Source organism: Coloeus monedula (assembly GCF_965178545.1).
Source record: "Coloeus monedula genome assembly, chromosome: 15".
Classification (NCBI taxonomy): domain Eukaryota; kingdom Metazoa; phylum Chordata; class Aves; order Passeriformes; family Corvidae; genus Coloeus; species Coloeus monedula.
The window spans coordinates 16,267,561-16,295,080 of record NC_138795.1 but is presented as its reverse complement, the minus strand read 5'-3'; the positions used below and the strand labels follow the sequence as shown (position 1 = coordinate 16,295,080).

At 48.9% G+C, this 27,520-nt stretch overlaps 1 protein-coding gene across 6 annotated transcripts; it reads right to left on the bottom strand.

Annotated features, from left to right (window-relative positions):
- Positions 1–5,613: 5,613 nt before the first annotated feature.
- PURA (purine rich element binding protein A) lies at positions 5,614–26,051 on the bottom strand (the record flags this gene model as incomplete). 6 transcript variants are annotated; one of them, XM_082291629.1, is made up of 5 exons in its annotated part: positions 5,614–6,176; positions 7,354–7,644; positions 8,627–8,683; positions 8,771–8,836; positions 24,886–26,051. In XM_082291629.1, one exon carries the CDS (start codon positions 26,049–26,051, stop codon positions 25,101–25,103), a length of 951 nt encoding a protein of 316 aa, XP_082147755.1. In that variant the 3' UTR covers positions 5,614–6,176; positions 7,354–7,644; positions 8,627–8,683; positions 8,771–8,836; positions 24,886–25,100. The 6 variants fall into 6 exon arrangements, with proteins under 6 accessions (XP_082147755.1, XP_082147756.1, XP_082147757.1 ...); XM_082291630.1 differs by lacking the exon at positions 8,627–8,683 and adding an exon at positions 8,492–8,568; XM_082291631.1 differs by lacking the exon at positions 8,627–8,683 and adding an exon at positions 8,492–8,563.
- Between the last annotated feature and the right edge of the window lie 1,469 nt (positions 26,052–27,520).

The window sequence follows — 27,520 nt, the reverse complement described above, 5'->3', positions numbered from 1 at the left end:
GGCTGGTGAAATACAGGTGTGGAGGGACAGGGCAGAGGCAGAGGCCCTGGGCTGACACCGGTGGGCGTCCCCTCCTGGCACTGGCTGCTGTCAGAGAGGCTGTAAATAATTAATATTCTACTTCAGCTCAAAGCCCATGTGCTGGGCGTGCACAGGAAGCAATTATTATTATTATTGTTATTATATGAGTTATTTCTTTCAAAATAGCAATGTCATTAAAAAAAATTGCAGCTAACTCTGCTTTTCCCCAAGGAGCAGGTCTGCTGAGGGCTCACATGTGTGACGTGGTCTCTGCTGTGACGTTGCTCCGCAGATGGTTTGTATTTTTCTGAATCACTGATTCCCATTTTGTGTCAAGGATCTGTCTGGGCAGAAAGACCTCAGGGGGCACAACTGAAAGGTGAAAAAGGCAAAAAGCCAGTTCTGCTCTGACTGAAGTGGGGCCTCAACCCAGCTCTACACCAAAGGGGCCCAGCACTGCACTGCCTTCCTCATCCTCCTCTTCCTCAGGCACCACTTTCTGAAGAGGCTGAGAGGTGCATCCAGCTTCACCCAGCAACGGTCCCTTCCCTGAGGTCCAGCATTCCCAGTTCCCAGGCAGTGTTTGTGTGTGTCTGCCCATTGCCAGGGCTCGGGCTGCACCTTTTCCAACCACCTGCATGGGAGTTTGGGAGCCACCCACTCTGCCCATTTGGCAAGGACCTGACCTGCACGTGTTCCTGGCAGGACTGGGCTGAGGCTTAGAGGTGAGCTGGGGCGATGGCCCAGGAGTCCACAAGAAGCCTCACTGGGCACATTTGTGGTATGAAGTGAAAAAGAGCACTAGAAATTTGTCCTTCATCTGGCTTCCTGACCCATCCCTGGGACACTGAGATTTCCCTTTCAGTAGGGGCTGAACAACTGGGAGACACATAGGTCACCAGTTCCCCAGTGCAAGGCTCATCTCCTCCTCCCCAGAGGGCCTCGGGTAGCAGGTGAGATCTCCTAAGATGCTCATCAGGCATCCCACTACCCACCATGGCCAAAACCAGGGCAGAAGCCCGTGTTGTAGGGAGCGAGTCTGTGTGAAGGCCAGCAGAGCTCAGGACACCCTGCCCAGCACATTCCCAGTTCCGTGGCACTGGGAGCCGGTGGTCTGGAAGCAGACCAAGAGACCATGGGAGTTGGGAAGGTCTCTTTCCTGCCTGTTCCTCGTGGCATCTCCTGCTGGGGCCAAGGGTGGTGCCAGCTTTGTGCCAACACACAGGCAGTAAGATTTGGCGGCCGTAAGACTGACAAATGGGGCAGTGGTGGTGGCCACCATTAGTTCCATACCTAATGGCCATGTGCCCACAGCTGTTTTGGGGGATGGACTGTTTTGAGGGATGGACTGGGTAATCCCTCCCACTTCCCAAAAAGCCATGGACGGGCGGCTCTTGCAGCCAGGGGCTGCACAGGCCATGCCAGGGATCCTTGTGTCCTAACACTTGGGTAGGGACACCATGGCCCGTGGAGGCACATGGGCAGTCCCCCGGCTGTGACACCAGCAGGGCTCCAGGGTGTGTGTCCTGGTTCCAAACAGGATCCTTCACTCCCTGAGACACTTCCTGGGGCTGCTCCCTCCTTGATCACCTTTCCCAGGTGTTTTGCTGTCCAAATGTTGGTGCTTCAGGAGTTTCTTTAGTTCATGAATGTTTAGCCCTTAGTAGAGCCACGGATTTTTAGAATCAAAAGGTCATTTCTAGGTCACTGAATAATTACTATTGCTGTCCCCACTGTCACTAATTCCATCACAGAGAAGCAGCAGCCTGCTGAGCAATCCTTGAGCTGCAGGGTGAAAATGAAGGGAAATTCAGCACAGAAAATGCAAGATTAGGGGCACTTAGTGCCATGGGCTATTGGGAGGAGAAGCAGGGCCAGGGGCACCAAAGCTGGGCACAGGGACTCCGTACATCCCTGCTGCTCCCCACGCGGGGCTCAGCTCATCCTACACACGATGTTACTTTCAGAGTTCTTAGCACAGTGAGGAGGTGCCTGCAGCCCCTTCGTGCTGCCCCTCCACCACAGGTCTGGGCTGGGGGGTTTTGGGCACACACTCCTTTCTTGCAGCCTGTGGTCAAAGCACCGTGTTGGTCACAAAGTCTGTGGGGACATCAGCGTTTGCTGTGAGCCAGGGCAAACCCTCACAGGGCAGGGGGGAGCCACCAATTGGAGGGAAAGCTGTTGCTATTCATGGAATCATGGAATGGTTTGGGTTTGGAAGGGACCTTCAACTCATCTTGCTCCACCTCCCTGCCATGGGCAGGCACATCTTCCTCCAGACCAGATTGCTCCAAGCCCCATCCAACCTGGCCTGGAACACTCCCAGGGATGGAGCAGCCACAGCTCCTCTATTGCTGCTAGAGGGGAGTTTTTTGAGGAGCAACAGGATCTTTCAACTGCCTGGGATTATCTTGGGATAGATTCACTGCCTGGCAAAGTGAGGGGGAGCATCACCAGCTAGTGGGGGCACATCTGACCTCCCTCACACGTAAAAGCTTTAGGGACCCTCTAAGAGCAGGAATTGCTTGCTCTGGGGTGAAGCAGCTCCTCCTGCGCTTACGGGAGCCCGGCAGCTACACTGGGCCACCGACTGCCCTTGTGATGGCCAGGATGTCATTCCATCCCTCAGCCAGGGCAGCATGCAAAGCGTGGCAAGGTGCTTTTCCATCACCATTCCTGGGAGATACACTGCAGGGCCATTCCATGACCAAGATGTACAGCCTCAACTGGGAGTCCTTGTGGGCAGTGAGCTGTGCTGGACGTTACAGCCATTGTTACTGTCCATCTCACACGGCAGGGCAGGCAGAGGCACTTTGGGCATCTCCTGCTCCCAGTTTTAGTGCAGTTCAGTCCTTCTGGTCAGTGCTGGAAGTGTTTGCTCAGACTGTGATGGATGCAGGCTGGCTCAGGGAGACATCTCTGGGAGGAAGAGCGAAGGGACACACAGGGAAGCAAGCATCTGTTGTAGGGTCAGTCGGGCTGAGCTGGGCTCTGCTGTTCAAAACCAGCCCCCTCATCTTTCCCACTGTGTTTATGGCTCTCCCAGGGCATTGTCAGGGTCAGGTTCTTCCAGGCATCCCTTGGCACTGAGTTTTGGCTGCCTCATGGAGACAGTTTCCCCGGCAGTCCCTGCCTGACGGCAGCCCGGGGACAGCAGCTGCCTCCGAAGGCTCTGGACACGTCTGTGTCCCAGCTTGCCCAGGGGATGCAGAGCAATGGCTCCCCAAGAGTCACACTGCCTTCCTCCTTGCCTGGCAGCAGAAATCACCCTCTGTCCTTGCCACGGCTTTTGATTCTCAGGCCAACTTGAATGTTGGGTATGTTGTAAAATTCCCACTTTCACCATCTCCATATTTTAGACTTGAAGAAACAAATCCAGGACAAAATAATTCAAGTATTCCTCTTGCAGTTCCCATGCTCTGCTGGGTTGAAAGGGAAGCTCTTAGGAGATGGATCAAGGTCATGTCTATGTGTCTTCATTGCAAATATGCCTTCCTGGAAATCCAGAGCAGTCTCTACTCCCATCACCCACATGGCAGGACTGGGGAGGATTGGGCAGCTACCAGTTGGCTTTTGAGTCACTTCTCCATGTGAGTAGCAGTGGTGGAAGCAGCAGAAATACCTTCTCTGTTTCCCTAGGTCAGGAATGCCACCCTGGGGCATTTATCTTGAATAACCTACTTTAGCCAATTCCCAGAAAAGTCACAGGTTCTCTGCAATGCCAAGCAAACCAGCATGGAAGGAATTGCTTTGGTTTGGAGCCATCCTGTGAGGCAAGGCCAGCTCAGGATGCTCCATATCTGAGTTACTGGAGCATTGCCCCATCCATTACAAACAAATCTGAGCAATTACTAACCCCAAAACTTTGTGACCAGTGTTTTTGTCTGATGTTTCAGTTTGGTTTTTGCTTTAAGCATTAAAATGAGCAGTGGAGACATGAGAGGCAGTGGGATCAATGCTGAGGGTCGTTCTCATGTGCTATAAAGAGAGTGTTGGACTTGGAGTGGGAAATTAGCCTAAAGAGGAAGTATTTTCTTCCAAAATAAGGGCCTTTCATGGCTTGGCAAGGTGTAGAGTGGCTGTTTCCTGCTTCTTCTCAAGTACCAGCCATTGGCCAGGGGGTATCAGCTTGGAGAAGCATCTGGCCCAGATAAGTTTCCTGATGTTACTCAGACAAATGGAGCCATTTCATCAGTATGCTCAATTCCCCCCAAACCAGAAAGCAAATTTCTAGGAATATACTGCTCATAACCACGGGCTAGCTCACAAAGGAGATAGACATGTGTGTAAATATGCTATTCACGGGAATAAGTGAGAGCAGAATAATTTCCAGTGGAAACAGAGTGGTCTAATGGGTGAGCTGCTGGGGTGAAAGGCTCAGGGAGAGCTGGGGTGGTGCTGCAGGGCCCAGGGGTGGATATCTCAAATCTTTCCAGACCAGTGAGGGTGAGAGGGCAGCGGCAGGCTGGGGGAGACGCCGTCCATGTACCTGGAGCAGGGTGCGGGCTCACCCCTCCCCAGCCAGCGGAGCCAGCGTGGGGTGGGACAGGAATCCTGCCCTGAACATGAAGCGTGAAATCCATGTCCAACAAAAATTTCAGCTAGCGCATAATGTAAGCCCTGGCTGGGTTTGTAGCCAGGGCTCTGGCGCTGAGAGCATTGAATTAAACATGGGGTGACTCAGCGCTCGGCCGCGCCAGCCTGGGAGCGGGGAATGCGGGGACAGGTGCATTATTGATAGTTTCATTTTCCCCAGGTTTGAGCGCCCGGCAGAGAAGCAGCGTCTGCGGCGCTTAGAGGGGGACACGGTGTGGCCAGACTCGGCATTTGCAACGCCTGCCTGCTCTTCCTGCTGCTCCTTCCCGGTACAGGCATTTCTGCATCCAGCCTCTCTCCATCCGCAGTCCCTCCACCCTGGGCAGGAGCCCCAAGGCAGGGTAGCATCTGCCCCATCCTCCACCCCCGGCGCTCCAGGGAGCTGTGGGGGCTGCACAGCCGGGTCCCCCACGCCACAGAGCGGCCCTTGGGGCTTGGAAGGGGTGGGAGCCTCTGAATTTGCCTTTGGCCTCGCTGATGAGCCAAAGCCCTCCTCTGCTTCAGCCTCTGGCGACTGCCCGCGGACCCACAGGCTCCGAGCAGGGGCACAGGGTGTTCCAGCAGCCTTGGAACAGCAGGAAGCAGGACCAAGCCTCGCTGGAACTGAGTTTGACAACTCATTACCTCACAGGATGATGTTTTACTTCCATCCCAATGCTTTCTGCTAAAAACCCATATCCTGTCTCTGCAGGCTCCAGGCCTCAGCCCCGTGAGAACCGCAGGGCTTTGGCCGCAGAGCATCCTGCTCCGTCTCAGCTCTTTGGGATGCGAAGGGACGGCCTCATGGAAGGGCTTGGAAAACGTGAGCTAGCACTCCTGTCAGGCCTCGCAGGGAGAGGCGTGCTCTGCCTCTTCCTCAGAACCTAATTTGAACCACAAGGATGCGGTGAAAAAAAAAAAACCTGCTTTGGAAGATTTTAAAGAACAGCACGAACTAAAAAAGCAGCTGCCAAAGCGAATTTCCATTATTAAAAATCAGCACTGATAAGAGCCATCTTAGATCAAATAATTTATTTAGTAATTCCATGTAAACACTTCAGATTTACTAGCAAATACAATGCTTGCTGTTCTTTTAAATAGATCATTCAAAAAATAAGAATCTATTATTAATGGCAGGTTGACTAGAGATCTCCATACTACTGTACAATAAGGAATTGGTTTTCTAATGGATTTAACATCTCGATTTTTCTTGTTCTGCATTTGCTTTACACAAAGCCCAAAGGACACAGGTTTGAACTGCTCCCTGACGATGCCACTGCGGCCCGGGGTGTTTTGGGGAAGGTACGCAGGCAACTCCTCCCATCCTGGCATTGGTGTGAGCTGATGTGAGGGTGGGATGGCAGAGCTCGCGTGAACACTGTTCACAAACACACGCCTTTTCGGTCAGAAAACAGACAGTGAACGGTGGAGAACTTCTCTTTGGGATGTATAAAAGCAACGAACTCCATCGTTGGCATTTACTTATCAACACAGCAGTACACATACACGTATCCACAGTCTGGAAAAGCATCCTATGAGCTGGAGAAAGCAGTGGTTCTGAGGCTTGGTACACCAGTGCACTAAAACCAAAAGAATGATACCTTCTTACATAGTCAAATGAAAAATAAATATCTTTATTTTCTGCCTACTTTATTTCAGTTTTCAAATAAATTTTAAATAAATCTGTACAAAGTATACTGTTACAGTATATATTTGTAAGTGAACTGAAATGCCTAAGTGTAACAACACTACAGGAAAGCAGTAAAGATTGGCACATCTCTAATCAAGATTAACTTTTACACTCAAAAAATACCAACGCCTGTGAAAACCCTCAAGATATTTTTGGTATTTTTATGCAAGTTGCGTTGCAAACACATGACAGACCAATTCTCCCCTGCCTTGAAAAGAAAAATCACTTCTCATGCTTTTCAGAGAACATGAACATCTTTATGATGCTAAAGGGACACCATCAGGTGAAAAGAGAGAGAGAGATTTCAATTTTTAAAAAGCAAACACTTTGGTCAAAAATTGGTCAAGTTTTAGACTTTGTGCACTTTTGCCCATCTCCCCGAGCTCCGACGGCAGCCGGGGCCGGGGCCGGGGCCGGCAGGACTGCGGGAGCACCGCCACTGCCCAGCCCCGCGGAGCGGCCGGAGCGCCGCCCCGCCTGGCTGCAGGGATGGAGCTGCTCTGGCCCGGGACCCAAACCCTCGGGAGAGGAGCTGTTCCCCCTGCGATCCCAAAGGAATTAACACACATGCCACAGGGCTGCGTTTTGCGGCTTTTTTTTCCCCCCAAAAGCAAGAAACTAAAATTGATCTGACAGTGTCCCTTTGCTCAAAATAAAGACTTTTGTGCTGGAGAGGTCAGGTACTGAAACAAACTTGTTCACAGGGTCAAAGAGACAGGTACATCTCAAAATTCAAATTTTCAAATCCAACTGCAGTTATTAGATTCATGAGCTCTCAAAACCTCCTAATATTTTGTTAAATACTTCCCAACTGGGAATTGGGGATAAATACTACAGATTAAGAGCGAGAGTTTTCTCTCTTAATCTTTCCAAAGATATATTATTCACTCAAAGTTGACATGCTGAAAGTTAATCTTACATTAGAATGTAATTGGCTGCAACATAAACCTATAAATAAATCAACTACCATAGATTAAACTCTGTTAAATATTTCTAAGTTAATAAAATATTGACAGTATTATAAAATTACAGTATTTACAATAAGAAAAATCTAGACTAATATATACCTTTAACAGATCTCTTCTCCAATTTGGGATTGCAACGGAATTATGAATATATGAACAATTTATTAGAAAGTTGCATTGCAATTATCATGTTTTCCATTAGAGCTAGAGAGGGTGAGCTATCACTGCCTTTGGAAAAGACAAAAAGTGACTTCTGATGGTGGGGTGTAGCTTTTGAGTACCAAACTGGTAACAGGAGTCCTCCGCAAGACGTCTGAAGATAAGGTAGGACCAGCCTCAACTGCTCAGATTAAGGTTGTATTACAGAACTGCCAGCAATCAGAACCACCCAGGCTGCAAAAGGGGAGGAAAGGTAGTTTTCAGCTCAAAGTGCACAGCTGGAAGGGCTCCCCTCATTCTGGACTCCAACTAAGGCTGCAGGAGCTTCGATCTGCTCTCAGGAACAGCAAAACCCTCGGCTCGGGATTCGTGAGGAGGAAACGAGCCCCAGTGCTCCTTAAAGGGACATAGTCGGGCTGCAGCTATGCCAAAAACACCCGTGTCAACCATGTACAACAAAACCAGACTGGGCATTTGAGATCCTCTTTGACCTGCTTTTTTAGGAGGTTATGTTTTTTGGGGGATCAGGGATGGGTTTTGGGTTGGGGATTTTTTTTGCATTTTGTTTGCTTGGGAGGAGAAAATTGGCTGGGACCGTGCTGTCAACTCATTTTCTATCCCTCATCAGGTTCTCTGCTTCTGGGGTATTAACAAAACATGCAGTGTTTGGGTGGCACATACTTGTGGGGAAAAAGGAGGCTTCAACACTCCCAAGTCAATTGGTCTTGGGATAAACCAAAAGCAATTTGAGTCCTTAAAAATCGCCAGCTGCCTTTGGGGTCTCAGACACCCAGTGATGTCCTTTTAAGGATCAGATCTTTCACTTGCACTTTTCCCCAGCTTCGGAGGAAGAGTTTACAATGAGTTTAGGAAGGGCCATGTTCACATTCTCTCCCTCCTCCCCATGTCACATTTGCTTTCTAGAAAAAAAATGGGAGGAAGAATAAGTTTCAAACTCCTTTCCCGCCCTTCCCTCCCCCAGTCCTGCTCTCTGTAAACCAGAAATGGCAGTTTTTAGTGTACATTTTGGGATAAATTATTTTCTCAGCCCCAAGCCTGAAGATGCTAGTGAGAGACCTACCCGCAGGCTTCGGAGAGGAGGAGCAATTTAGGGGTTTCTACCGGTTCCCGTGGTGGGCAGGTGGGAACACCTCTGTCCTTAAAAGCAGGATTTAAAATGGTAAAAGAATAATTTGTAAACTCAGATCTACGTTACCAACAGAAGGCTCTAGGTCCTGCGGGCTCCAGTTCCCAGAGATGCAGAGCAGGAAAACTAGAAAGAGAACTCGGTACCTTTCAACCACCTGCTGGGTTGTACTGGGGGGGAGTGGGGAATGAGAGAGACAAAATGCCAACTGACCTTATAAACAAAGGTATGTTTAGGGCTTCTGGTTTCAGGAATAAACCGATATTTACTGGTAAAAGTCTGCCAAAAAACAAAAACAGAAACACAGGATTACTGGTAAATATTGGTTTATATGGAGAATTAAAAAAAAAATTAAAAAAAAAAAAAAAAAAAAAAAGATGTCATCGTGCTCCTGATCTCCACGTGCTCCCAGGCAGGACCCATGGCATCCCTGCACCCGGCCGTGTCTCTGGCACCCGGACACCTCAAACCAGAAGCCTTGTGTTGAGAGGAAAGTTGTGTTTCTTTCCTTTACTCCCCTTAAACTACGTGTTTCTGGCTTCCCCCCTCCCTCCTCCGCAAGGCTGGTCCTACGGGGGCTTGGCTCAGGACATGGGAAGTCTGCTTCCAAAAGCACTTGGAAGTGAATTTGTACATAATATGGTATCTCAGCACAAGGCTGCTGGGGCCTGAGCCTCGGCTGCTCCCTGAGATACCATAAAATATACAAGACTGAGTGTATATTTTAAATAAAGCATTTTCTTGTAAGTGGCATAAACCCATTCATTTTATTTACATGCTTATTTATTTCCAAAAATAGAGTTGGTCCACATTGGACAAGAGAAATCAAGAAGCCATACAGTAGAAGAGTTAAAAGTCCAACATTTAACCAAAGTACAATGAAATTCCAGAAGTCTGTGGCTGACTTGAACCACAGAAACATACACATGAGCCACACAGACATTTGTACATAGAGCATTATATTACCAATAATATTTGCAAACATGAGGTCAAGATGGCTAAAAACCCAGCAGGACTGACCCGGGGGTCCTGGCTGAACAGAAGTGGGTGCTGAGGGGCTGTCACTGCTGTGGGGAAACACAACTCTCCAGAGATTTTGCTTCACTTTCGGTTTTTTCTTTAACTGAGAAAGTCCTAATTTTTCTGCCCTGGGGATCCAAATCGAGGACATGGTGAAAGCCAACCCCATGGAGCTCCCTAAATGCCGGGGTGCCGGGGGCTCAGACCTGCGGGACAGCGCAGATGCCACACAGCACCGGAACCCCGCTGGAGGGCAAAACCCTGCCCTCTGCTACTTGGCCTTAAAGATCACCTGGAAAAGAAAAAGTTGGGATTTATACCCTTGTGGTGTGCTGCGGGGTGTCTGAAAAAAAGTCTGGATGGGGTTTGTCTTGAAAACAAGGATTTCCCTCCCTTGCCATGGGCAATTTTTGGCATTAGTTATTCCAGTCCTGTCTACCTTTCCTGGAAGACCACAAATATCCTAGAGGATGTTGCACTGACAGATGAGGGAATAACTTTTTTACATTAAAAAAAAAAAAGAAAAAAAGCTTGGAGGATGGACAGCAGAATTAAAAAAAAAAAACAAATGGAAAAGATGCCTTATCTCTGCGTGAGGGCCCAGCTTGTCTGGGTATTTCCATGGGCCTCACCATGATAACATCTCAGTGTCTCCAAAGGATGGAAAAACAGACTTAAATCTGTATGTTCTTCTGCAGAGAATTGCAGCAAGTAAAAGGGGGAAGACCACTGTAGCACTTCTGGTACTTCTACAAACCACCCACGACACGGGGTAGAACCACACGAAAAGGGTATAAATTAATTTTCCTTTTTCAAGTCATCTTTGCCACTCACGCTATTAAGCCTAGTCCAATGTGAATGCTAGTACAGAGCTAATGTACAGAATACCAGTGATAATTATTGGTACCTAACAGGATTTAAAGGCGAGTATACTCAGTACATTTATTAAAAAACACTATTACCAGCACGCCAGAGCTCTGACAGCAGTTACACAAAGCAGCCGTGCAGGTCTCTACGAGGACGGAGCCTTGAGCACAAGTCGCTATGATCATCTGAGCCTGTGACACACAACTCGATCTCCTAATTTGTTTCCTAGAACATTTCTAAACGCTGATGTGAAATACATTTTAAAACAGAGATGGGCCTGATCCTGTGCAGTTGGGTACGAACAACACACCTCAGTGAAACTCAAAGCCCAAATTCCTAAAGAGAGAGCACAAGAAATTGTTTCTTACATCAAATAACTATCATGCAAGCATACCACGATGGTTTTATATTGAGTACTTTAAAGTCAGCTGGTATAATTCAACTAGAAGTGAGCAATCTAATGGATATCTAGGGGTAGGCACAAAGGTTGTGCCAGTGACAACCACCCGATTACCAGGGAGAGCAGCACAGGGACACCGTGGGGGTCTAATGAGCTGTGGTACAGAGGAGCTCCTGCTCAGCAGCCTCACAAACCTGCACCTACATCTGGAATGTGCAGGGTTCCTGTGGCAGGCTACACACCTTCATTTCATTTGCTCTGCTGCCAGAATCTGAGCTCTTCTTCCTGAATGAGCAATTCACTTACAACCTGGCATACTGACGGAGCATTAAAAATTGCTTTTTTCCCCCACTGCCTGTTGCCTCACATGTCCCCATGCTCACAGAACCAGACCTTATCATGCTCTTCTCAATTTTCCAGCCATAGCCAGGCTGGGGTCACTTCTCCAGCATAACCCAAGCACTCTGCTCCTTGTCTTTAAACATAAACTCTGACTGAAAGCCTCGCAGTGCCTGCAGTTATCCTGCTTCTATTGCAAACTCCAACAACTTATCAGAGCACTCACTCTTCGGTACCATGATCTGCTGGAGACAGGGAAGATGGGAGAAGTCAGGGTATTTGCCACGACTCCTAGACTTTTAAGAAGCCTAAAACTAAGCCAGAGCAGCCAAAGGTTGCTCTGGCTGACACCAGTTACCTGTGGGTGCTCCTGAGTGTCTTGGGAATAGAGATAACACAGGTCTGCACATGCACACACACCAACAACCCTCCCTCAAGGACAGACCTAGACAAGAGCTGGAAGGTGCTGCCCAGACCTCTCTCTGTCCCTACTCCTTCCCTTTCTGCCCATTTTCAAAAGCAAGAGTTTTTTCTCAATAAAGATAAAAGAAAACAGAACGTACCCACAGTATCAGCTATCCAGGCACACTCTGGGATCTGGCAGACCTGCAAGTCCAGCTCAAGGCAGGAACTGGGGGTGTTGCTTCACAGGAGAAATTTAGATACCATATTTAGATACCATATTACCCAGTACTCTGGGCTTGTTTCTGCCCTCAGATCAGACTTTGCAACTTGGACCTAGTGGTGTCCACCAGAAAAGTTCCATGACAATCAACCCTTCTCTACCCAGCAACTCTGGTTTTAATGAAACCATTGAATGGAACTCATTTGCTCAAAGACTGAAGATGCCGACTTGGAAGTCCTTAATCACTCTCTAACTAGACTTTAGTCTGCCTTTTGCTCCCCAAGTGACCAATAGAACTACAACCAAGGAAGGGCTCCATGATATTTCTCTTCTCATTATAAGCCTATTTTTTATCCTGCTGTTTGTCAAGGTGCTCAGACATTCTGGCAGGTGCCCCAGCAAACCCGACTGACCACAGAATCAAAGAATGGATCAGGTTGGAAGGGATCACCTGGTCCAATCCCCTTTCTTTGCAGAAAGTGTGCTGCTTTCCACCTCTCACACACTGAAGAGCTACAGCACTTCAGCTTCTCTTTCTCAAACTGGAGTTCAGGGTTGCTGCTCTTCAATTCCCAGTGCCTCGATTACTACTTTAATTAAAAAAAATAATAACCGGACATTAGGATGTTATCTAGTCACGGAGAATACTAAGCTGTTTTTTGACAGCCCTGGTTTTGCTTGTACCTTTAGTGTTTCAGAGCCAAGCTTTTTAGAAACCCCTTGATACACCTGTTGCTCCTCTACTTGAATTTCCTACTTTGCTCCAGCATCTCTGCCTCACTTGAGTTTCAGAGGGAGGCTCCTTATCTCACCCAAAAGGATGAGGTGATGGACAGCAGGCTCTCAAACATGCCCTGTGCTCCAGAATGACATGGAGGAATCACTTCAGTGACATGAAGTAGTGCAGGAAATGAAACCCAGATCTTCTCCCCAGCCCTGTCTCTGATGTCCCTCAGACACCATTGGCTCCCCAAGGCCCCCAGCTCTGCAAAGCCCTGCCTAAACTGCTTCATTTTCTGCCCTACCACATGGTTCTTTCAGTCTGCTCCTCAAGAGTTGGACTTCTGTCTTTTGCTGGAATCTTCCTGAACTCCAGAAGTCCCTTCCTTTATAACTATTTTTAACAACAATTGTAGGGTTCTTTGCTCTTTCATGACAGACTTCTGCCTGATCTGGATGCCTGTAACCTTCCCACGTATCTGTGGTAAATCTAAGGATTTCATTTTTCTGATCTTCTCCCCTGCAATATTTTGTAACACAAGACTCACTTTTAGTCCAGCACCTTCCACCCCTGAGAATACTGAACCTGCAATTCAGTGACCCCCAGCTGGTCACTGCCACTTGCCAACTCAACAATAATTGTATCTTGAATCAGTTCTTACGTTTTAGTCCTAAACAAAGGCTAACTCTAGACCAGGCTGTTACAAGAAATGATCCTTTAAGTAAATCAAGCTGTTGAGCACCGAAATGTTAGCCAGTTCCTTCTCAAACAGTCCGGCTAGATAGCATGGTCATAATGGAACTTACTTTTTCTAACAGATTTATGAAGATGCATGAGCCTGTTTTTTTCCCAAGGCTAAAGAAACCCACAACTTTCCTCTTGTCTGGAATAGAAAACTTCCTAATACCTCCATGTCATTAAAATACAGAATTTATATCCAACATAAATGCAGCTGTTTGGTCGTCAGGACTCCAATTTCCTCAGATTTTACAGCAACCTTTTAGATGCAGTGTTCTTTATGACCTAACATACCTGCTCAGTAGAGTGCAATGGCAGGTAATGCAGTATCTTATTGATTTCATCACCCCCACCATGTTTCAATCAGACCAGCTGTGCCGAGGTCTTTTTTCACCACCGAGCAGTCTACAACAACTATTTTTGTCTCCTGTTTCCCCCCTGTTGTACAGGTGTGCCCATTCCTCACTCCAGCCCACAGCCTGAAGCTGGCTGTCCCTCCTGTGCACACAGCTCTGCTCCCAACCTCTGCACACCCCGAGCCCCGACAGCCTCAGCATTCCCCCAGCTGTGCTCAGTCTGTCCTCCCCAAACCCTGCCCACTTCCCGTGCCACCAGTCTGGGGACGCCTGGGCTGAAGTGGAAATGCTGTGGAGTCGTGGCTACTCACTTCACCTCTCTGTCACAGCCTTTTCCCACACCACCAAGAATTTAGGAAGAGGTGCTGCCACATCCTAAATTCTGTCTCCTTCCTGGACACCCAAATTTAGCTTCCCGGGTATCTCAGCTTCAAGAATGGCAGCTTCAGGCTTGCCCCAAGCACTCTGATACCTTTCAAGGTCTATGTGTCCAATCAACAGGCAAATAGTTCTGACCTGATGGATCTCCTATCACTGGGAGCTTGTATTTCCCCTCACCAAATCCTCTGCCATTCAAACCTCCCACAGCTGCTTCTCCAGCTCCTGGTGGCACCTCCAGAACACAAATCAACTCCTCAACCAAGGCTTTGGTTATAAATCACCCCTTTAATCCTGTCCAGTTTCAAGCCTCCATAAATACAAAGCAAGGCAGCCGGTGCTGTGGTGGGAATGAACCCTGACCATCTGCAGAGGATTTGATGCCATCTCTCCTCCACCAGCTCAGCAGTTCTGGCCTCAAGATGCTTTCTAGAGCCTGGAATTCCCCCACTTGTTGCTCCATACAATATTTTATCAGCAGATAATCATTCGTAAAGCGTGTCCTCTCTGCACTCTTGTGTGCAGTTCTTTGTGCAATTAAGCCAATGTACTTTGATTCCCATAATTAAGCTAGGAATTTTACTTTATGACCATATAAAGTCCATCTTTAAACTAAAAATAGACTGACTGTTAACAGATTCTTTTTTTAAAATGACTTTAAACTGCCAATTAGAGACTTGCATTGGACAAGATAAGTTACATATGGCCTTGCAGAAGCCTGCAAGGACTCATTTTCCAAGACTTTTATTGACGGGTGAAGCTCAGAAGCCAACTCTTTTTTTCCAAGGTAGAATGAGCCTCTGAACACAGCAGACCTATCCACAAACCAAACTGTTCGCATGCACGAAAGCAGAGATGGCTTTTACATGAATTTGCAGTGCTTAGTTCAGAGTTATTAATGACAGAAAATAATTCAAAGCCTTTAGTCCCTACTTTGCTCAGACCTGCCTGGTTGCCCTTCAGCAGCCCCTGGCAACGGTGAACCTACTGTCATTTATTATTTAAATAAAACAATCTTTTTAATAAAAAGAAATTCTGACCCCATTTAAACTCTGTACCTGACAAGACACCGGCTTCTTTCCTTCACCTCTGGTACTGCTCACACAACATTTTTTTTTAAGCTGACCTGCCCACACAGCTCCTGATAAGCCAATGCTACATTGCCAGCTCTCCTCAGCATCACTCGAGTGGGAGGTTTAAATACCAGATTTCACAAAATCCTTTCTCCATGATTCCTAGCCCTGGCATTTCCTGAAGTATTGACAGATTGGCAAGCCTTCCCAGCTTGCCCAAAAGTGAGCCAGCTGGACCTGCTTCTGCTGGACTGAGGCAGAGAGAAGAGCTGGTCCCTGAAATCCCAGCGCTCACCTCTCGACCCCCAGGTGAGTTCTGAGGAGCCTGGACCGGCTGACGCTGATGTGCCGATGCAGACTCACTCCCCAGGAGCTGCTGGTCTGAGCTCCCCTGCCCATATGAGATGCCTGGGCAAAAGGTGAGCCCAGGCAAGTTCCAAACCTCAGGAGACTGCGGCCTACATCATGCTCACTATTGTGCAACCAGGATGGAGCACGGAGAAATAAAATGCATTCCCTAGGGAGACAGTAGAGCAATCCCAAGCTGGGGAACAGAGACACCCAAACCAAGGTGGCTGCCTTTCAAACGACACTGCTGCTCCCAGACATCCCAACAGACAGGTCCTGCCCGATGCACAACCACTGTCCTGCCCTCTGACAGCTGCCTTTCTACTCAGAGTGAGAACAAAACCCCCCGAACCTCGAATGTCCCAACCTCGATGGCAGTTTGAGTCTGAGTCACACATGAAGACATTCACCAGTAACAGAAGAAATGACCACTGCTCATTCACTGACCCTCAGCTCTCAGCAACAGAAACTATCCAGGCATGTATGATATGGACAGAGCCTCCTCCAGCCTCATCTCAGCACCGGCCACATCAGCACAGCTGGTGACACAGAGGAGCTCAAATCATGCTGGGGAGGTCATCCCTGCAGCAGAGCCCCCACAGCCACCACAAAACACCCCGTGCCAGTGCTGGCCCATGCATCAATCCAGAGCATGATGATGATGATGATGATGTCTGAGAGCCCAGGCTCAGCTCCCAGACCTTTCTGCAAGCATGACAGCAACACCTCGCAGCCCAAAGCGCTGACTCGTGTCAGTAGGACACGATCTCTTGCACCAAGGCATTCACCCATGGGGCTGCTGCACGGTCTCTGCACCATGTCCAGTAACACAGCCAAACCCACCGGGGTCAGCGTGGTCACGGGCCTTCAGATGCAGCTTGCCAGCCACTTTCACAAGCAATTCTCCACTGAAATCAACATCGTGACTGGGATGACATTTCAACACAAGGAGGTTTTTCCCAAAAAGCTGTCTAAATCTCTCCAAGTCATGCACTTGCCGTCCCAGCGGCACGCACTGGGATCAGCTCCCACAACAGCCACCTCCCTCCAAGGTCTTCCCAGCCAGGAGGGGCACATCCTTCCTTGCTGCAGATATAAATCCACACCTCTCACCTCTCCAATCTCAAACAGAAAGAATGAAGCCGGGTTTTTGCTTCCTGCATATTTCAAGATAGTGTTTCAAGAAAAAAATGCTTCAATGCCACAGCCAGGGAGACTCAGCAGAAACTCCCACTGCCAGTGCTGCAGCCAGTCCTCTTTGCACTTCAGTCTGCTATGCGGCCTAAGACTCAGAAAGGGTTAAGGTGTGTATTTTTGCAAAGCTGATGTCAGGACGGACAGCAAACCTACTGATCACCAGCAAAGCCAAGGAACAGTCTGAGTTAAGATGGAGTTCGTGCTGGGGAGATCCAGCAGATTCCCATTCAAACCAAGCACCCTCCCAGCTGATGGCAGATCCAGAAAGGAGCAGAGGTTCACCACATGTCATGAACCTAAGCCTCAAGACCAGGTGTGGAAATGGCCAGAGTCATCAGCACAGCCAGAGCCAAGTTCAACAGCACAGTAGTCCCTGCTCAGGACCTGACAGCTACATTATCTGTGTTTTGGATATTTCACTCTCCTGTGAGCTCTAGCTTGGTCTGATAAACCTAATGCCCACTGGTTGGTAGAACCTGTCTTAGTTAAACCCAAACTGTATCAGGTCTTGCACTCTGAGACTGCTCCAAGATACATTACACAGGGACAGAAGAATTTCCCTACCAAACCGCATAGCCAATTCGAGCTGCAGAGATACTGCCACAGCCCAGGTGATGTCTGGTCACCCAAAATGAGACAACACCCACATGCAGGCAAAATCTACGGCCAGCCTGAGCAGGCTCCATCTTAGCTGGCCATGGTGCCTTCCAGAGCAAAAAGCTCAGGACCAGATCCCCTTTCTGGGTAAAGGAGCGCCAGCAGTATTGATCTGCAGAGGGACAGTGAAGCATTGTTTGGGGATATCCAGCCTTTCACTCTGTCTTGTTTTAATCAGTCAACATCCAAAAGGCAGATAGTGGGGCCAAAAGTCCTCTATCTTTATCTTTTTTCACTTAATCTCCAGCTGACATTTTTCCGTGAAAACATGCCTCGTTTCTTGCTGTATGACTTCAACTCTCCCTCTTCGGTGATATTTTGCCTCAAACAGACTACACAACCGGTTACTGCTTTTATAGAGGTGGGAGTGACATGCTTTGACTCTTCTGAAACACAAAATGCTCATCTGGCTTCAGCCACCAAACTGCAACGATGGGACTAGCAGAGCTACCCCAGCCGGGGAGCTCAGCCCCTGCAGCTCCACAATCCCCTGGGACCAGCTGCCTGACACCCCTCAGCTGCTTGTGACAAAGAGCCACTGCCGTCAGGCTCCCATGGGCTTCTCTAAGCGCCATCCCCCAGACCTGTGCTGATGCTGAAGCACTTGCATGGCAGCCCAGGTGTACCTCGGCCATCCATCTCTGCCACATCCAATCTCCCACCTTGCTCTGAAAGCCTTTTCCCACCCTGCAGACAGACAACACCTTTGCTGTGACTGCTGGGAGCTCCTCCCCTGGGACAAACTCTTTTCACCCAGCCTGAGTCTGCTGCCTCAGGAAATGCCTTCGTTAATGACAGCACCACACCTGCCCAAACACCAACCCGCTCATCCTTTCCCTTCCAATGTGCTCCTCCAGCAGCAACTTCTATGCCATCCAAATTGCAGTAAAATATCCAGAATGCCACTGGAGAAGTAACACTGTGAACCCCTGCAAATGGATGATTTGGCCTTTACTTCTCTCTGGTATCTGCAGCTGTTCGGCACTAACAACAAGCAACACCAGCCCAGTAAAGCCTCGTGGCCCACTTGTAATTCACAAGAAGTGGGATTGTTGCACGCCCTTATGTGAGCTGCCTTTCTCCCAGACTGCAGTGCTGCTAACACACAGCCCCATCAGGAACTGAAATGCTTTGGAAAGATAACGAGAAGGATAGGCAGGCTACGAGAAACTCCCAGAGCGGACCCAGGACCATCTGGCACGAATGGGAGCGGGAAGGCAGCCTCTGCTGGGAGCAGAGCAGACAGCCCCGCTCCAGCTGCGGAGCTTCCGGAGAGCTGCCACACGAGAGGCGCATCCTTCCTGCGCCATCACCCTCAGCCATCCCAACACAACACACACCACTTCGGAGAAAAAAAAAATAAAAGCCATGAACTTCAGGCCCAAAGATTAGGCTCTGGGTAATACAAGCTTTTAAAAAAGGTTGTAATTTTGGAAGTCCATTTAAATTAACCTTAACTAGCTTTAAACTCTATATACGTATCTCCTTGCCACGCTCACAACCCACGCACATTTTGCCGTGCCAGCGAGCTAAATCATGTGCAAGTGAGCAGAGTAAAAGGAACCACAAAAAAAAGCTCTGGGCAGAAACTCTCTTTCATTGTTGCAAGCGGCACAGGAGATGGCAACAGCAGAAGGAATCAGGAATAAAAATGGAACTCGCTTGTTTACCTCGTCGGTTTTGTCAAAACATTGTGACAACACTTTGCGTGCAGCCCGTTTCTCTGTTCTGCCACCAAAAATTCAGAGCCCTTCACCTATCTTCACACATTACAGGAGAAAGCCAAGAAGAGTAAAACTTTTAGGGAGCGAAATGAGTGTGCAAAAGATATAAAAAAGCCCAGCTTGAGAATTTCAAACTACTGGGCTTCTCTTCCAGATAGTCCAAACACCACCAGAAACAGTGACCCTCCAGCTGCACAAGCTGAGTTAACAAGGAGCAGGCAGCCAACAAAAGAGGAGAGTAAGACAATAAAGGGAAAGTTTGGGTAAGCCTGACAAAAAGCAAAAGAAAAAAAAAAAGAAAAAAAAAGGCAAGAAAAAAAAAGCTGCAAACTGGGTTTCTAAAAATGAAAAATTCTTGACAGTGTCTTTTTAAAAGAGAAACTCCCAGCACTCCAGGCAGAGCCCTACCTCTCCAAAAGCCACCCAATACAGTAGGAAGCAGCAGGTTTTTGAAGGAGCAAATGACACAGTTGTGGAGGAATTTGACTTCACTGCCTTCTTTCCAACTCACCTAAGAGAGACTCACTTTGTACCTGGAGGACTAGCGAAACTGAGGAAACTGGAAATTGGTTGGTTCGAGTTATACTTTTGAGTTTTCCTGCTTGACAAGAGTCCCTAAAATGTAAACCTGTTTTAGCATTCTTGTACATTAATGTCGTCATTCTCCCTGCTGACTCCCACAACTTCTGCCACAGACAAGTCAATCAGATTTGGTATATGCCCTGGGACAGGGAAGGGGAGGGCTGGGTTTAAAGCAAACAAGCAACCAAAAAATAATTATGTCAGTGCTCTGCAAGGTGTTGGATCCAAGCTCGGTGGATCTGCTGAAGTCTTCGATCCAAAAGACTTGGCAATTTTACTTAAAAAAAATGAAACAAAAAAAAAGTTGACCTCTTGAACTTAGAGAAAAGCAAGTGGCAGACCTTGGAGGAAGGGAGACAGAGTGTGAGGGTGCAAAAACATCATGTGCTGTAGTTCACCACTTTAGAAGAAATCGGAGTTTTGCTTTGGTTGTTTTTGCTTTTTCTGAAGTGCCAGGGAAAGGCGCTTCCCAAAGGGCGACTTTAGAGTTTACGGGCGCCAAGGTGGAAGCGTGAAGTGAAGACATGCCAAAAACATCAGGTTTGCATAAACCCTTCTGGAAAAAGGGCACCGTGTTTTAGGAAAAATGCATATCTACCAAATCTCCACTGACCAGGGGCCACTTGCACACGCAAAGTTGCATCAATTGGCAGCATCAATGCTGACATTTTTGCCTTCTCCTTCCACCCCCCTCCCCAATTTTTTTTTTCCTTGGGAGACATACAGCGCCACTGCATTAGAACGTACAAGAAATGAAAACAGTGAGTACGACTGATATAGATCCATTGACTTTTTATTACAAATGTACTTGATCACTTGGCTTCAAAAAAGTTTAAATCAACCCCTATTTTCTGTACGCCAGTACAAAGTAAAATCTATTTTACAAATTAAATACCTAAAAATTTGACAAAAATATTAAAGTTTGATGGAAAAAACAGTTATAAAAATCTTAAATCCCCTTTTAAGAAGATAAGAGATAACATTCCCTCCCAACCCCCACAGTCCTGTTATACAATATTAATAGTCATTTTTTTAGAATAGGTAGGTATGTTATATCTTGCTGTTAGCATACAAGTCACTCTAATAGCTTTATCTGTATATACTCCAGTTAGTGCATGAATGTCAACTGATTGAATATAATCAACTATCTTTAACTGATCCCTAATTTACATTTCATAGCTTGCATAGTTTGAAGGGACAAAGGTTACACTACAGCTAATCATAAAAAAAGGTGGTTACAGTGCTATTTTTAAAGGCAACAAAGTAATTGCTCCCAAAAAAAAAAAAAAAAAAAAAAACAAACCAAAAACCAAACCAAAACCAAAAACTAAAAAAAACCCAAACCCGAAACAAAACAAAACAAAAAAAGAAGTTACCGGTCGGCTCTGAGCAGGGGTTAAATCCCCGGCAGCAGCTCTGCCTGGCTCGCAGGGTGGGCTCCGCGCCCGCCCGCTGCCCCCGGGGCAGCCCCTCTGCGCTTCCCACAGTCCCGGGACAGGTTGGGAACCGCTCTCCCGGCAGCGCTACCCCCAGCACATTTCAACCCCTGCGAGGGATACGCACGAAGTGACACTGTCAAGTATTTCTTTCCTTTTTTTTTTTTTCCCTTCCCAATTGAATTTTCAAAAAACGAAAAGCTCTCCGCCTACGGGCGCGCCTGGCTGCGAGCTCGGCGCGCTCCCGGCACCCGCGGCCGGGCTCCTGCTCGCCCGCGGATCCCGCCCGGCCCGACCCGGGGGCTCCCGGCGCCGGGGGAACCCCGCGGGGGTCCGGCCAAGCCCCCCGGCTCCCGGGAAGCTGCGGGCTGCCCCCCCCCGCAGCATCGTAAGCAGGACCGCAAAAAAGAGGCAGGAATCAACAGCGGCTAGTGCTGTTTCTTTTCTTTCTTTCTTTCCTTCTTTCTTTCTTTTTTTTTTTAATTTAAATTCTCAAACATGAAGCAATTTCACTTTTTTTTTCTCCTTTTAACAACAAAAAAAAAAATAGAATTTGAATTTGGAGGACGTTTCTCCGTTAGCATAAAACCACTTAAAAGGTGGTTGTATTTCAATGGTAAGTTACTTGACAGTGTCCCTTTAACTTAAAAATAAAATAAAGTCAGTATTGCAATGAATTTCAAGTTTTCTTGCACGTAGTCATTATAAAGTAGCTTTTATCATGCTCTTGGACCTATTCTACAAGACATTTAAAAGCATATCATCAAGGAAAATATAAGGCATACTTCTCAGGAATTAGGTATCTTGGCACATTTGAGCATACTGTCTTTTTTTAAAACAACACATATGGTCAAATATACCTTTCTTCTTCTAACACTAAACAGGGTTTTCTGCTCTGATTTGTTTTAAATACTGAGATATTAGAGCCTTGGTAAAGTACCGAGCACCTCCGGGAAAACAAAAATTAAAACAAAAAAAGCAGAAAAATAAATCAAAAGAAAACTAAAACAACCAGGAGCAAAATCCCACGAATCTTTACAGTCATTTTAGTCTTTCGTTATCATCATTCATCAAGTCCTTGAACATACAGAACGTGCGTTAAAAGAAGAAAAAAACCAAACCAAAACAAAAAACCAAGGAAACACGCAGAAGAAACCCAAAACGAGACAAAAACTGACCACAAGTTCTCGGCCACTGTTCACAGAACTGCCCGCGGGCTGTTCCAGGCTGTACTGGTTTGACTGGAACCGCGCGGCCCGTGCGCTTCTCGAGTCAGCCGGATCCTGGGCAGGATCCGGGCGGCGCGGGCGAGGAAGACCACGGGAGCAGCCTGCCTCGTTAGCGATGCTCCCAGGAGCCGGGAGGGACGGAAGGACACTCTGCCGTGCTCTCCTCGCCTCCCGCTACTTATTGCTGGGAACGCACCGCGGCGGCGTGGAACTACGGGCGCCGGAGCGGAGCGCGTCCGTCGGCAGCGCGACAACTTTGGGGAGGGCAGTGAACAGCAGGACCGAGACAATCAATCAAGTAGCAAAACCAAAGCAATTAAATTCCTAACTACGTCTAGCAGCATGGAGAGTGCAGTCCCGACACATCACAGTTGAAGTACAATAATCGCTGGAACTGCCCATCCAGAGCCTCCGATTCAGAAGCAGGTTATCAGACACGTTTACATGCAATTGAGAACCATTTCAAATGTCACATTACGCACTCTGAAAAGCTTATTCCACTACTGGGAAATAGGAAAAGTGCACATTAAAGCAATTTTAAACATTTCCAGTGATTGTTTAAAAAGAAACAGAAACACCTCGCTACCAGCGTCTTGTGTTTAACTTTCTGTGAACACTAACAGCAAACTTCTTTCAAGGGCAATAATGCATGGTACAATGGAAACAGCTTGTTTTGACACTTACAGTACATCTCAAAAAAACCAACAAAAAAAAACCAAAAACAAAACCCAAGAAGAAAAAGGGAATCATAATTTCAACCGGGAATAAAACGACAGCAGGAAATCAAATTCTTTAAAACAAGCTTTTTTTTTGTTTTCTCCCCACCCTTCCAAAACTCCATCCTTGCCCCTCGGTAAAGAAGTGCTGGCAGCTCCTGCTCACACAGGAGCAGCTCAGGTCTACCTGACCCCTAACTCAGCCAAGACCATTCAGCAAAATGATTGCATTCCCAAAAAACTTCCGAGTGGAACAAGATTCTAGTTTCTCTGAAACGCTCTCTACTGAATTCCAGCCAAGAAAAGAAAAGAAAAGAAAAAACAAAAAATAAAGTTTTGTTTTCACTGTTTAAGGCATCTTTTTTTTATAACATTTTCTCTTCACTCGCAATGATGATAGTCATGCAGCAGTTTAATGATAAAAATATATTAATATTTTACTATACAGCAGCAAGAAGTTAGTCAATTAAAAGCACACCAACTTTTTTTAAAAGAAAAAAAAAAAAACCCAACATAACCGAAAACAACAAAGACAACCTGTAAAAGTCTATTATTATTCTTATTATTATTACAAACAATTTCAATTTGGAGAACACACCTGGACAGATTAGTGTTCTGACAAATCTGTGTTTCCCTAGCCTAGGCTTTGAGCAGAGCCCGCGTGCGGCGGGAGCTGGGACGGGGAGGGCAGGGCACGGCCAGGCTCGCCAGGTATGTAGCCAGTAATAATAACTAGCACCACAGCTACATGGAAAGAATCCGTTACGGACACACACCGGCTTGGCTTTCACTGTCCAACCAAACTCCGACCCCCATGGCTCAGTGGGATCACGCTGCCCTCGTGCTGCACTGGTTCCTAACAGGCCTACGGAAGTTAACAGGGATCAAAGCATCGGTCCGGACCTCTCACGAGTTCAGGAGATAGTGCTAGTGCCAGTGGCGACACGGAAAGACTCGCTACCTGCTGTCCAAAAACAGGTGCACTGGAAACCGCTGCACGTCAGGTTAAGTACTTTAAGTACACAGAATAAAAAAAATATATTATGAACAATACAAGTACATCTCATATACACAATAATGACAATACGCCTACTCAGTTGTAAACCAAACAGGTGCAGAAAAAAAATATTATGGGAGGAAATTCTTTACTTTTCGTTTTTTTTTTTCTCTCTCTCTCTCTCTTTTTTTTTTTTCTTTTCCTCTTTCCTTTTTTTTTTTTTTTTACTATTTGAAGAACTTTGGTTCAAACGTAAAAATCACAAGTTAGCAAATTTCATTTAAATGCCTTTTTTAATAATTTTTCTTCATGTTCACAGAAGTTTCACTGACCATTTTTATATGTTTAAGGTCCAGATGCAATGCATATTGTATAAAAGAGAGCACTTATTGTTTACCTTGCATGAATTAAACCTACGTACCTTTTAACTCTACAAACTTCTGCATAACATTTAGACAAAGCTCAGACACACAGCATGCCTAGCCCTCATATATATATACACATCTCTAATCACAGGTATATAGGGTGTCAAATATACTATAGTAACCTCCATGTAAGGTTCGAAATTTGGTAACAAAATGAGAAGAAAAAACTAAAAATATTATTTTACGTGTTCTAAAATATCTCTTTTTTTTTTTTTGTGCTAAAGTCAAATGTTAGCTCAACATGAAAAGGACTTTTTTTTTTATATAATTCAGCAATATTATAATCTTGACCATTTTTGCAAACACTTTTAATAATAATAGCTTAAACGTGTACAAAAGTTCTCGGTTAATTAGGGAAATAAACACTCAGTTCTTTATATTTTTAATCAAGTAGGAAACACAGTTCATATATAATGTTATTACTTTTTTTTTTTTTGACTCTTTTTTTTTTTTGTGTGTTTTGTTTTTTTTTGTTTTGTTTTGTTTTAGCAGCTGCTTACTGTTTGATACGGTGGGTAAAGTGGAGGAACATCCAGCGATGGGTGGCGGGTCTGAGGCGCTGCTGCTGCCGGGCGGCGGGGGGGGCGCCGGGCGGGCGGCGCGGCCGGGGGGGCTCCGGGCGGAGGGGGGGCTCCGGGCCGCCGCCCCCGCGCCCCGCCGCCCGCCCGCCCTCCCGCCGGCGGCGGGGCCAGTCCGCGTCCCGGGGGGCGGGCGGTCAGTCCTCCTCGGGCTCCTCGGCCTGCAGCAGCGCGCCGGGCGGCCCGGCGGCGGCCGCCTCGGCCTCGGGGGGCGGCTCGGCGCCCACGGCGGGGGCGGCGGCGGCGGCGGCGCGCTTGTCCCGCTGCTTCTCCTGGATCTTCTTCATCTCGTCCGAGTACTTGCAGAAGGTGTGGCCGAACTTGGCCCAGACCTTGTAGGGGACGGTGATGGAGTTGCGGTAGGTGGGCTTCACCTCGCTCACCCGCATGAACACGCCGTACTTGTTGGAACCCACGTCGAAGAAGAAACGCTTGTTGTCCACAGTCAAGGAGGTGCCCTCGGGCAGCTCGGCCGGCTCCTCCTCCACGCCGTAGTCGTCGATGAGCTTGGCCAGGGCGTCGCGGAACTCGATGAGGCCCTGTGCGGGCAGCGCGATGGTCTGGCCCTGCGTGGAGCCCAGCCCCGGGCCGCGGTTCACGGTCTGGCGGACGCGCAGGAAGCGCCCGCGCTGGTTCTCCTTCAGATCCATGTAGTACTTGCGGTTCTCCCGCACCAGGAACTCGCTCTTCAGCGCCCGCCGGGGCTCGTCGGCCGCCTGCGCCAGTTCGGGGGGCTGGCTGGGCCCCAGCTGCGCGTAGTGCTCGATGAAGTCGCCCAGGTAGTCGCGGAACTCGACGGCCACCGACATGGAGAGGGTCAGGCGGCTCTTGTTGCCGCCCGCGCCCACCTCGGCGATCTTGAGGAAGCGGCCCTTGGCGTTCTGCTTCACGTCCAGGTAGAAGCGCTTGTTCTGGATGTCCACCCGCTTGGAGGCCAGCTCCTGCGTCTCGTGCTGCAGCCCGCCGCCCGGGCCCCCGCCGCCGCCGCCGCCGCCGCCCGGGCCGCCGCCGCCCGCGCCCGGCCCCCCGGCGCCCGCCGCGCCCCCGCCGCCGCCGCCCTGCTCGCTGCCGCTGTCTCTGTCCGCCATGATGCCGCCGCCGCTCCGCCGCCGCCGCCGCTCGGGCCTCGCCCGCCGCTGCTCGCCCCGGCGCGGCCGCCCCCGCGCCGCCGCCGCCTCCTCCGCCGCCGCCGCCGCCTCCTCGGCCGCCCCCGGCCGCCGCCGCCGCCGCCGCCTCCTCCTCCCGCCGCCGCCGCCGCCGCCGCTGCTGCAACAGCCCCCGCGGCCACCAGCCGGCCGCGCTCTCGCGAGATCTGCCGGAGCGAGGAGAGGGCGCGGGAAGGCGGCAGAGAGCGGCCCCCGCCGCCGGCCGCCCCGGCGAGCACGGCGGCAGCGCCGCGCCGCCGAGCGGCCGCCGCGGGTACTGCAGCTCCGCGCTCCCCCCCGCGCACCGGCGCCGCGTCCGACCCCGCTCCGGGCGGCACCGGCCCCGGCCCCGGCCGCTGTCCCCGCTGGAACCGCGCTCCCGCACCCCGGCGGCAGCTGGCGGGGCCGGGGAGAGCCGCCGGGTTCGTGCTCCCCGGAGGGAACCGCGCGGGAGAACGCTCCGCAGCGGGCCCTCCGGCCGGGTGGGATGCCCGGGATCGCCGGGTGGGAGATGTGTTTATTCGGGGTTGATAATGAAGTTAATTAATAGGCCTATGGCGTGGCGCGGGGTTTGGAGGCTCGGGAGCACAGCGGGGATAGGAACCGGGGGGACCGGGCGTCCCCCCGCAGCGGGGGTTTGGAGGTGGGGCTTGGAGGTGGGATTTCGGAGGCTTGGAGGTGGATTTTGGAGGTTTGGGGGTGGGTTTTGGAGATTTGGGGGTGGGTTTTGGAGGAGATGCTTTAGCTTCAAGTCCTTGTTGCCAAACCTTCAATTTTAAGCCAGCTCCAGCCCAAGTAAGGATGTTTGCTCCTGGTGCTGCAGGTCAGGAAGCAAAGTGGCAGGGTTGCTCTGGGTAGAAGTTGCTTCCTTGCCTGCTGCTTCCAGGACTGCTGACTTCTCTGGAAGGCATGGATCTAGCATCCCAAAAAGCCTGCAAGTGTTTCACAAGGAGCGATGCTATGAGGTGAATTTTGGGGTGGCCTGAGGAATGTGCTTGGCACACAAATGGCTTTCTTGAGGAGACGGGGAGTGAACTGCTGAGACATCTTGTCAGGTTAGAGGACGCTCAGCTATCCCAGGAGGAACCCCCAGCCTGCCCCATGGCTGTGGTTAAAGCCGTGGTGATGGCGACTCCATGGGTAATAAAAACAATAAATAGAGAAGCAGTTTCCTTTTACCACAGAAACGATATTTCAGCACTGGCTGAGCTGCAGCTTGCCAGCTGTCGGCTGCAGGAAAGCCCTGCGTGCTTGGCGTGTGTGGTGCTCTCCGTGGATGCTGTGTTTGATTTTCAGCCCACCTGAACTGTCCCAGGCGTTTCCCAGTGTGGGAACTGCGTGTCCGGGTCGGCATTGCCATGCTGCACCCATGGCAGGCTGTGGGCTGGTGCTTTGGCAACCCCTCTCTCTTG